This window comes from Haliotis asinina, chromosome 2, assembly GCF_037392515.1.
Source record: "Haliotis asinina isolate JCU_RB_2024 chromosome 2, JCU_Hal_asi_v2, whole genome shotgun sequence".
In the NCBI taxonomy this organism is placed as follows: domain Eukaryota; kingdom Metazoa; phylum Mollusca; class Gastropoda; order Lepetellida; family Haliotidae; genus Haliotis; species Haliotis asinina.
The window spans coordinates 2,829,093-2,841,668 of NC_090281.1; the positions used below are offsets into that span (position 1 = coordinate 2,829,093).

At 40.1% G+C, this 12,576-nt stretch overlaps 1 protein-coding gene across 7 annotated transcripts in view; it reads left to right on the plus strand.

Moving 5' to 3' along the window:
- Positions 1–7,387, plus strand: part of LOC137273121 (WD repeat-containing protein 47-like) — a 47,312-nt gene extending 39,925 nt beyond the window's left edge. For all 7 annotated transcript variants that reach the window (XM_067805583.1, XM_067805584.1, XM_067805586.1 and 4 more), the window contains one exon: positions 692–7,387. In XM_067805583.1, coding sequence (XP_067661684.1) covers positions 692–837 — 146 coding nt within the window. In that variant the 3' untranslated portion in view covers positions 838–7,387. The remainder of the gene's footprint in view (positions 1–691) is intronic.
- The last annotated feature ends 5,189 nt before the right edge of the window (positions 7,388–12,576 follow it).

Consider the following 12,576-nt stretch of genomic DNA (forward strand, 5'->3'; position numbering starts at 1 on the left):
CCTATACCATTAAAATAAAGCATAGCTGTATTCATGAATATATATTGTATCTGAACGATCCGGATGATCCAATATCCTTAAGTAATTATTTCATGAATGAGCTATAGGAGGCTGATTTCATACCCTCATATATGTGGGGTATTGAAATATATTCATGTGTCACTGAAATGATGTGGAGTTCATGGCTGGTTGATGACTCTTGGCACAGAGTGTATTCCTGAAGTGTGACAGGTGAGCAGTCTAATGTAAAGATTTCTTTATGAAACAGGTAACATCCTAACACACACAGGATTAACAACAGTAGGGATAACTGGTAGCCTGTTGGTATATGTAATCACTAGTCACATCAAAAGTCTTGGTTCTGTTCCCTATTTGGGTGCGAAATATGAATACCTGGTGTCCTTGTTGTCATGTTGAAATATTGCTGTAGAACAATACAGACTTGTGTTATTGATGTTGTCATGATTATCTTACAGTTCTGTTTCATCAGGTTTGAATGTATTTGAACGTGATCAGTGTTTTTCCTTTACACTCTCTTTTACAAGCATTTGATGATTGAGCATTGTCTATGATAACAGTGTTGTGGGAAATAGCTTTTCTTTCTGAACTGCCATTTCCACTGTTGTTGGTAGTTGTGTTATGTTTTGAACACGTATTATCTGTGTGTTCACCAGCCAATGCCTTGTTTCAGGTGACCTCTTCCGACCCCTTCCGAGTGTAGTCGTTGCTGAGCACAGAGACAAGGTCATCCAGTGTCGCTGGCATCCCTCGCAACTTGCTTTCCTCACAACTAGTGCTGATCGTACAGTTGTCAGCTGGGCACTTCCTGCCAGTTAAACTGAAAGGTCAAGGACAGTGTTTCATAAGGAGTCATACAGATCCTGATAATTTGTCATCAGCTGTGTTTCAGGGTCTGGAGTTTGACATATTTTGTGCAAATCTGTTTCTAGATATTCATATGTTACAGTTAATGTAATATTCATAGCTTCCTCAACAGTTGTCTCATGTGAACAGTGTTGTGGAAACATGTCATCAAAAATATTCTTGTATATCAAATGGTCTGGTAGGTGTAAAATAATTACAAATAAATTGTATCAATATTCAAATCAACAACACCTTTCAAACTGTTATCTTAACTAGCCTGATGTTCAAGCTGATTAAATGTGTCTGACATCTCCACCTCTATCAGAAGTCACTGAAGAGCAGCTTCTTCACTTGGTGTTGACTGCACAGTTACCTCCCCTTGTATCACGGTGCCACCATGGTGAAGTGTTGTTTTGTTCACCAGTGGCCATACAGCATACAGTTTGTGTTTTGTCATCATTTTAATCAGGACCTGGTAACACATTGTGTCAGTCATCACCCATGACAGTAAGTTAAGTGCCCCAGACTGAACTGTTTACCTATTTATCATAGGTACAAATTGATTTATGAGTGTTGTGATGAAATGGATGAAGGACTAGTTGTTGAGACTCATGGTTCTTTTGAAACCTGTGAAAACACTTTTGATGTTACCATGATGATAATGTATACTTTATGTATCCATGGTGATAGTATAGATCTACATTTGTGTATCCATGACGATAACATAGATCTACTTTTGTGTGTCCATGGTGATACAGTTGACTTGTGTTCATGGTGAGAGGATATACTATCTCATACTAATGGTGATAACTTTTGTATGAATACTTTTGTGTATCCATGGTGATAATCTCTCGTTTTGTGTATCCATGGTGGTATCATTGATATGCAGTTCATACACAGCACATCCATGTGCTGTGGTAACTATCTTTGTTACATGTCCATGTGTAACGTGTACACTTATTGTGTGAAATACTATCTGACATGCTATCCGGTATTGTCGTCTGCACGTAGATGACGTTATATGAAAGTCGTGGATCTGAGTTGACTATTGCACTAACTATCTACCATATTCCAGTACAGTAGCCATGCAGGCACATGAGACACATTGGACATATAAACCCCTTATTTTCATGTCATGTCATACTTTTCGTATTACCGTCTTTCTTGCATTCATGATATTGAGAACTTTCTTGCAGTGTCTTGAAGTTGATGCCATCAACACAAAGCTGTGATCCTCAACGTACATTTTCATTTTGTAATGAATCCTACCCTTGACTTGTTTCCTTGTTGTCATGTGAGAAATGACTTCCCTGGTTCCAGCTCCTTATTGCCTATCTAGTGAATTCCTTCTACTCAGGAGCTTCACATCAACAACCAATCAAAAGACATTACTTAGTTTCTGCAGATCTGCCTCAAGATTACACAATCCTTCCCAAGTGAGCTTTTGATTTATTTAGATGAATCAATGCTGTTATGAATGATTGTTTGGCAGGGAACGATGTTTTACTGAAACCTAGGAAATATGGACTTGTGATGTCACTTCTTTTAATCATGGGAGAACATTGTAATTTGATTCTACATCTGTAATTGGAGTTGTGTCGTTGAAACTGAACCCAGAGCAAAGCAACAGAGGAAAATAGGTCCAGGGTATGTTTGATATCAGAATGGAGGTTCGATACGGAGATTCATCAAGATACTCTGAAGGGGTTAAAGATGGCAGTGATTGAACCATACAAGACAGTTCACCTTGCATATTCCTGTACACCCTGTCATGGACACACACAAAGAATTCATCTCAATAAAAAGACTTCATCATGTACATGGTTGAAATTGATGTCACATATGGATTACATACAGGTTTGACATGTTAGTTTTTAAGTAAAGGCAATGCATGTCCAATAATATGCATGAATCTGTTATGTGCTGTATACAGAGACATATTTATTGATTTATTGATTTGTTAACTCAAACCCAAAAGAATTAATTTAATTCAAAAACATGTTAGATGACAGTGCTCATATATTGTATGTGGACATAGTTAAGTTTTTTTGTTTAGAACATAAGTTGTAATCGCTGTCATTCTGTAGATTAGGAAGAATGGAGAAAGGAGTGAGAGTTTGTATTTAAAGGATATTGAGTTAAAATATCTGATTGACCAATCAAGTTAAGTCAACCAGTCCTAATATACATCTGACATATAGTGATATTTGTCCTTAAGAGGAAATTTATAATACCTGTATCGTGCCAAATTTGATGTATCGATGCCCAAAGTTCTTCTTCATTTACATTTGTGTGATGTTGCCTCCAGTAGTAGAGGGATAGTGGTGTAGCCTAGTGGTTAGAGCACTGGCTCGTCAGACTGAAGACCCAGTTTGCTGGAATATGGCTAAAAGTCGTAAACCATAGTCACTCAGTCATTAGTACTACAAGTGTGGATGTCGCCAAAGTGGTGCATTACTCTCGCGTTTCCAAACACAGGGAAGATGCGCTGCCCTGATGAAACTGAAATACTGTTCAATACAGAGTTAAACACATGCTCACTTGGACAGTTGATTGAAGTCTGGATACATCTGATTCCTCTCACTGTGAAGCCCGTCACTAAGGCTTTGCTCCAACACTCCTATGTTCTCCATGTTAGGCCAATGTACTTATCTCACTGTGACACTGTTTATGCCTTTGAATTCATGGCATTTTATTCTTTTTATTCTTCTATGTTTGATTTGTTGTATTATCGTTGTCTCTGTCTGATATTACTATATATATTATATTACTATAACTGATATTGACAGTGTTCATTCTTGCCTCAGTTCATTACACCGTGATTGTGAATATTCATAGCTTAGAGCTATGGTAGCAAGTTTTGACAAAATACCAGCCAACCACCTGCAAAGTATATGGTAGAATATTCCATAAGATAAACGTGGTCTCAAATTGTAAATGGGTGCCATCAGTACTTGCAAGTGTTGACCTTATATAATCTGTGTGAATGACAACCTCTATGTTAAGCCTGTCTTATAGTCTGAGTGCACATTCTACCTGCTTCATTAAGTATGAATATGTGTAAAGTATTGTGTCATCTTGGATAAATGAGTAACCAGCAATACAAATTACCTGTCACCTTCTCCAACTGTGCTGCGCAGAAAATTAATCTGACCACAACTGGGCACGCTGTTAAATTATTAGAATGTAAAAATATAAAGTAATCATTATGTTATTTATAGCATTTATGTTTAATTATTTATCATCTGAAAGGACAGTGATAGCAAGAGCTAATTTGCTAAATATTTCATACTAACCATGCTATGTTTATATTGATTTCATCACTGTCACAACACTGTTCCTCTTGAACTTAAAGATGGTTTCATGGTTTTTTTGTAGGGAATAATTTCTTGAACCCTATGTTCATTTGAAAGAAATATATATAAGAAATGCTTAATATATTCACAGCACATGCTGCTTCTGTGGCAATACATGTTGTAATTATGGCATTACTCACTGTGACAAAAGTGGCAAAATTTCACAGCACATGAAACCATGGCAACACTCTTTAAGTGTAGATATTTTGATAAATATTGTCTTCAAATATCTTGTACAGGCGACTTGATAGATGGCTTTGGGAACAGTTACAATGGAATGCTTTGAGACTATTTGATTTCCTTGATTCATTAATCAATGTGTAATATGTTTCACACAAGTTGACTGATGGTACCCTGCTGTAGCCAACATGCTGCCTGTCTCAGCATCAGCATGTATCTAAATGTTGGATGGAGACATTTTGATACTGTGATTTGCTTTTTGTTTATGTATTTATGAGTGTTTGTAAATGTTTCATTTAACTTTATTGCTTGTTGTGACTGGATTTGTGGATGAGATGGAAGGCTTAAGTAGAACACATGACCAGAGTAAAGGTGAACATGTGATATCACTCATGTCCCACCTGGTCAAGCCACTGCTGACTGAACACAATCAATGACTGAGTGATAGCTGTAATGATTAGCTGGTGTTGTGGGCTCGCTTCTGGTGTAGTAACAGAATCAACTTAAGTTTTCAACATTTTCTGAAATGTACATGAAAGTATTTCTGCTTTTTGTCAGATTTTCAAAATTTTAATATAATGATTTGTGGATAAGAAAGATATTGAGAAGAAAGGATATTATTTTTGTCTAGTTTGAGCAAATGAAGCCTGTCAACCAGGCTTTTGGAAAAAGTGTTGAATGGTTTTGATTATTCATGTTTATATTTCTGTTGTTGTGAAAAGCTGGATGTGTTTTAATGCATTGACCCATTATGACAATGGGTATGCATGGAAATTCATTGTAATTCTGGATCTCAGATTTTCATGTTGCAAGGTGTGTGTTTTATGCATGGTAACTTCCTGCATGTGTTGTAGAGCCTTCCATTGCTTTCACAAGGGAAGGTGTACAGCTCTATAGTGTTTATGATGATAGAATGGAGAGATAATAAATGGGGAAAATCATGGGTGTATGTGTTCCTGCTTGAGTCTATCTTATGTTGGTGGTGGACATCAGACACCATCAACATGGACATTGTTAATACCTCATTTCTTGATGTGGTTTACCACCAATACCACCATCTGTTCAGGTGATGGAGTACTTGTGTTGCTGTTTCTCTGTAGCACCATTGATCTTCCTCTATTTCACTGATGTGGAGATGTATTGTTTGTGTGTATTTATCATTAATCATTATACAGTGGCAAGTACTGTGAATGTATAATGTCATGACTTGAAGGAAGTCATGGTTGAATGTCTCAGTGTGCATGCCCATGACTCTTACAGCTAGGTGTTCACTACAGTGTAATTATTGATGTCATTATTGCTGTTTTTCACATGTGTATCTGGGTGGTCACATGATGTAACCTGCTTCAGCTTGCTGTAGTGGGTTATGCCCCTTACGTGTCAGGATCCAGTGGTTGCAGTTTTCATTCCCAGATTGACAAGGTAAATGACTCCCATTTCGCTGCTTCCCTTCATCAAGCTAACACAAAGAGGAAGTGTCATGCTACATAGATTTGAGTGTAATTCTGTCCCGGTACATACCTGCTTTAGATCACCCACATGTATCCTGGAACAGCAAACCTTCAGTAAGTAAGGATGTCCTGACAGTGACCAGGACTTCCTGAGAGGTGTAACCTAGGAGTAGAGTTCGCTTTTCTCAAAGAAGAGTCTGATGTTTTCACATGTCCCGGTAATAATAACCTTCCACTAGACAATATAATGTAAAGTATCATTGGATACTACCGTGCTATCATAGTTACCTTTTGTTTGTAGTGTCGTAAGAAAAAATATGTTGGTTGGTTTTTTTTGAGAAGTATTTTTTAAGCCCATACTTAGTGTTCCCTGCTGTGATAAAGACAAGACATTGTAAAACCTTATTCATCAGATTTGTTGCACTCTGAGAAAGACTGGGAGTCCCACCTTTTGTAAGTGTTTTCTTCAGAACTTTTGTACTATATTTGTGATAGGCAGTCTTCGTATCTTAGCTTGTACCCAATGTAATAGTTGTGTAGCCTGCAGCTCGATGCTGCGGTTGTCATCTGCTGATAGTTTCAGTGTTGCACCCTGTTCTTCCAATGCTTAACTGTGATTTGTGATACATTTACACCCTTTTTTTGCATGTGAGCCCCTTTTTGCTTCTGCAGTGGTTTATGCTACTCAAAACAAGCTAAACCACCAAACTGGTTTCACACACCATGGGTAATCTGTAATGACTTGATTAAATATGGTTATATATGAAATGTGGTGGTCTTCAACTTCTCTTCAGTAGTTTATCTAGTTTTATGGTTCAGTCCATAGGATCCTTAATGGTTAGTCAGATTGAAAATGATGAAATGCATGATAAGTAGATATATTAGAAGTTTTAAATGAATGATGAGCTGAATGTTTCTGAATGTTCTCATGTTATTTTGTGTCATTAATTAAATAGGAAAGAATATTTAAAAACGTTATGGTTTTGCTTTGTAGAAACTTTATGTAGGACATTGCTAGGTAACCAATTGCAAAGGACTCAAGAATTCTGTTCCTACAATGCACTCCAAAATTTGGATCGGTTTTAACTTGGGTGCGAAGTTTGGTGCACATTTATGACCACACAAAAGCATAAATGAAAAGCTCTCAGATAAATTACTGCAGAAGTTGTGCTAAAACTATTGATGCATCACTAGACCTGTTGTTATATCAATAAAGTTGTTTTATTTGTCTACTATTTCACCCAAATATACATGTTGTGCATAACAACAGTTGTGTGTATTCAGATTGCTAGTAAAACACATGCTACTATATATTCTGTGTTTGCACAACATTACTGAGTGTTTCAGAGGAATGAGTCAAGTTTATTGCTTTTGTCAGCTTCCGTTCCAGTGATATGTATTTAAGCGTTGTAGTTTAGATAGGTGCTAAATAGCAGGACCTCACAGCACTGGTCTCGTAGTGTTGTATTCATTGGTAGGACAGCCTCCTCACACAGCCTGTATCTAGTCAGCTGACCAATAAACTCATTTGTGGAACACTGTGTATTGTTGTATGTAAGCTATAACATCATGGATCACTTTGAAAATCCTCTGTGGAACACTGTGTATTGTTGTATGTAAGCTATAACATCATGGATCACTTTGAAACTCCTCTGTGGAACACTGTGTATTGTTGTATGTAAGCTATAACATCATGGATCACTTTGAAAATCCTCTGTGGAACACTGTGTATTGTTGTATGTAAGCTATAACATCATGGATCACTTTGAAAATCCTCTGTGGAACACTGTGTACTGTTGTATGTAAGCTATAACATCATGGATCACTTTGAAACTCCTCTGTGGAACACTGTGTATTGTTGTATGTAAGCTATAACATCATGGATCACTTTGAAACTCCTCTGTGGAACACTGTGTATTGTTGTATGTAAGCTATAACATCATGGATCACTTTGAAAATCCTCTGTGGAACACTGTGTATTGTTGTATGTAAGCTATAACATCATGGATCACTTTGAAAATCCTCTGTGGAACACTGTGTATTGTTGTATGTAAGCTATAACATCATGGATCACTTTGAAAATCCTCTGTGGAACACTGTGTACTGTTGTATGTAAGCTATAACATCATGGATCACTTTGAAACTCCTCTGTGGAACACTGTGTATTGTTGTATGTAAGCTATAACATCATGGATCACTTTGAAACTCCTCTGTGGAACACTGTGTATTGTTGTATGTAAGCTATAACATCATGGATCACTTTGAAAATCCTCTGTGGAACACTGTGTATTGTTGTATGTAAGCTATAACATCATGGATCACTTTGAAAATCCTCTGTGGAACACTGTGTATTGTTGTATGTAAGCTATAACATCATGGATCACTTTGAAACTCCTCTGTGGAACACTGTGTATTGTTGTATGTAAGCTATAACATCATGGATCACTTTGAAAATCCTCTGTGGAACACTGTGTATTGTTGTATGTAAGCTATAACATCATGGATCACTTTGAAAATCCTCTGTGGAACACTGTGTATTGTTGTATGTAAGCTATAACATCATGGATCACTTTGAAAATCCTCTGTGGAACACTGTGTACTGTTGTATGTAAGCTATAACATCATGGATCACTTTGAAACTCCTCTGTGGAACACTGTGTATTGTTGTATATAAACAATAACATCATGGATTGCTTGGAAACTCCTCCGTGGAACTGTGTACTGTCATATAGAAGCCGTAACATCGTGGATCATTTTGAAACTCTTCTGGAGAACATTGTGTATTGTATATAAGTCAAAACATCATGGATCGCTTGGAAACTCCTCAATCGAACACTGTGTACTCGGCACTTGGCAATATATAGTTTTAGTTTGTCGGCTGACATCCATTATCAACATCAGCATCAACATCGTCTGTGGCGGCGTGCGGTCCTGTGAATAGCGCTCAGGTCCCCTTGAAGTTAAGCAACGTTGGGCGTGCAGAGTCCTTGGATGGATCACCGTGTTTGGCAGCGCAACTCAGGGAGCTTCAAGTACTTCAGTTCATGCCCCACAACGCAGTACATGTGATACATGTGGTCACCTTTGGCAAGTGAGTTCAAAGTTGCCTCTGTTCATCCGTCATTTCACCAGTACCCGGTGAAATAAGTCGTCATACTGTTAATCCTATAAGGCCTAAAAGGCATCTGGGGATATCCGGGGCAATAGTGATCAGGTTGTTCGCGTTGAGCAGGGTATCTGGTTTGGAAAGGCGCTTAATAAATATCCTCTGTATCGGTCGGAGGGCGAAGGGGTAGCCATGTGGTTAAAGCGCCCACTCGTCATGCCGAAGACCCGAGAATAAAGGGTGAAAAGGGTGGGTCGAAACCGATCCTTGCACACAAGACCTTCCCTGCTTTGGAACAGTGTCAGTCTAAACAAGACGACTGTTATTGTGTGGGCAGACAGAAGTTGACCCAGTCCTAGAAAAGACGATCAAGGAGTGAACAGTGATCGCTCGTGTCGACCACCGCCACACCATTCTGTTGTATATAAGCTGTATCACAACTGGTAGCAGTGCCCCACTGTGTTGTCGTATATATAGACTGTATCACAACTGGTAGCAGTGCCCCACTGTGCTGTCGTATATATAAACTGTATCACAACTGGTAGCAGTGCCCCACTGTGCTGCCGTATATATAAACTGTATCACAACTGGTAGCAGTGCCCCACTGTGCTGTCGTATATATAAACTGTATCACAACTGGTAGCAGTGCCCCACTGTGCTGTTGTATACATAAACTGTATCACAACTGGTAGCAGTGCCCCACTGTGCTGTTGTATACATAAACTGTATCACAACTGGTAGCAGTGCACCGCCTTATAGACAGATAAGCCGTCATAATGTCATCCAGCGAACAGAAGTTCCATTTGTATCCTCACATAACTCCAAACAATATTATCATTAACTTGTTGTGTTGTCTACGTCCATCACATGCTCGATATCCCCTGGCGATATCGAGGATGCGTCCATCGCAGCTGTGACAAATGTCAAATAATCGAGTTTCTTCACAAGTGTCATATAACCACAGCACACAAACCGGCGGTACACTGAAAGATGATGTAATGGGACCACTGTGTGTGTTGCCACCTCCAGCTAACTGGGCGTTACTTCACTATTGTAACGGCAGTTGGGGGGCCCCCCAGACAGTCGCCACTCACCATGTCACGGATGAACACACGCAGTTTCATATCCATGGCATCGATATTTCTGAAAGGAGAGATTGGGTTAAATGTGCACTATCATTTCAGTGCGCATTAAAATTTCTTGCACGAACGTTATATCATAATTGCAATACGTGATATTTCACTGTTGATGTGCAGAGTTGCCTCCCACTGCAGGGTCTAGATTATGTTAATGTTTTCAAACGCCTGCATCCTCCCATTAGATAATCTTGCTCTCTCAAGAAATACCTAAATACACCCTCTCTCCCACCCAGCCCCCCATCCAAACTTCCCTTATGTTGACCCTCAAATTATGAATGAATAAATAGGTAAAAAGAACCGCAAAGATAAACAGCGAAAGAACAGAGATATGCAAACTAGTTTCACAGTCACTAGAAGAAAACCCATTTCACTCTATGCTGATATACTCACTTCACATTGGGGGTGAAAATGTACACCCTGTTTCCATGATGCATCAGCGCCTGGCCTGGGACCGCCGGGTACGGGAGTCGAACCACACGCCTTATTTGTTGACGTGGGTATCTGGATGCAATATCGTCATGGCGACATATATCACCGAAAGCAGACAGGGTGAAGATGACGTGATCTGTAACAACAATTGATTCAATTTCTGACTAGATATATTTCGACTTTTCGTGTATATACCTAATCAGCTGGTTGGTGTGGTTGTTTAATGCCACACTGAGCAATATTCTAGCTACATGAAGACGGACTGTAAACAATTGAGTCTGGACCAGACAATCCAGTGTGCAACACCAGGAACATCCATGTACGCAGCTGGGACACGATGACAAGTGTCAACCAAGTCATCTTAGCTTAATCGCCTCTTACGACAAACATGGATTGCTAACCCAGATCTTCACGAGACTTCTCCATCACGATATGAAAGAAACGTTTGGTAAGAAAGCTTATTCTAAGTGTAGTTTTACTTAAGAAATTATTCCAGCAGTATCACGGAACGGGACAACAGAAACGTGCTTCACACATCATCCATGATGGAGAATCGAAACCGGGTCTTCGGCGTGACGGGCGAACGCTTTAACCACTAGGCTACACCACCATCCTTTTAGGCCAATCACCGACCGCGTGCCTTAGTTCAAACCCCAACCCCGAATCCTACCTACCCTTGATATATTTGTATAACTGGTTGAACAAAAGCGGCAAATATTCATCAATATTTTGTTAACTTGTTGCAAAGATGTTGCTGATTGACTGATTAGTATGGTAACAGACCAGGAAATAGTAGACAACGTGGGCGGTGGGTTAGCTTGCTGGTTAAAGCATCCTTTCGTCATGTTGAAGACCCGGGTTCAGTTCCCCATATGGCCATATGATGCCCATTTTTTGGTGTCCCCAGCCTTTTTATTGTGGGAATATTGCTAAAAGCGACGTAAAATCATACTCACTCACTTATCTGATATGGACCTGACCTATGAACACCGCCGACTTACCATCAGTGTAGTGTGTAACTGACTGAATGAGCACGGTTTTACACCGCTTCCATCAATACCACAGCGAGGGTCACAAAAAATCGGCTTCATGCGACGTTCCCATGTGGGAATCGAACCCGGATCTTCAGCGTGACAAGCCAAAGCTTTAACCACAAGGCTACCGCACCTCTTCAACTCGTTGTGAATTCACCAACATGTACCTACTGCGTACGTCAATGGTCATGCTGAGGAAGTTCCATGCTTTCCGCCCGCTAGTGGCCAACAGCGACTTCATCTTCCTCTCAGTATTCTTGCAAAGGAGACGCTGGATTCTGTTGTTCAGCCTTTCTGGCCAAAAGATGATACTGCGGTAGACCAACAAAGTAGGATCAATGTTTAATCTGGATGATGTCACTGTTGTCTGTCTCGTGCAATACAGGCGTATATAAAAAGGTCAGGAAATACCCACAATAATTATAACTCTTTGAATTCTTGTGGAAATCTGGTCTATTCCTTTTTGCAATACCTGCAACAACTGAATTAACGTCTGGGGCACGACTGACGTTAACGTTGGTCGAGGTCACCCCACAAATACCGGATGACGTTGACGTGGGCCGAGGTCACCCCACAAATACCGGATGACGTTGACGTGGGCCGAGGTCACCCCACAAATACCGACTGACGTTGACGTGGGCCGAGGTCACCCCACAAATACCGACTGACGTTGACGTGGGCCGAGGTCACCCCACAAATACCGACTGACGTTGACGTGGGCCGAGGTCACCCCACAAATACCGACTGACGTTGACATGGGCCGAGGTCACCCCACAAATACTGGATGACGTTGACGTGGGCCGAGGTCACCCCACAAATACCGGATGACGTTGACATGGGCCGAGGTCACCCCACAAATACTGGATGACGTTGACGTGGGCCGAGGTCACCCCACAAATACCGGATGACGTTGACGTGGGCCGAGGTCACCCCACAAATACCGGATGACGGACGTTGAAGACCATGGATGCACTGCACTGAACTGTAATATTGCCAACCACTTTTCCTTCAGGATAT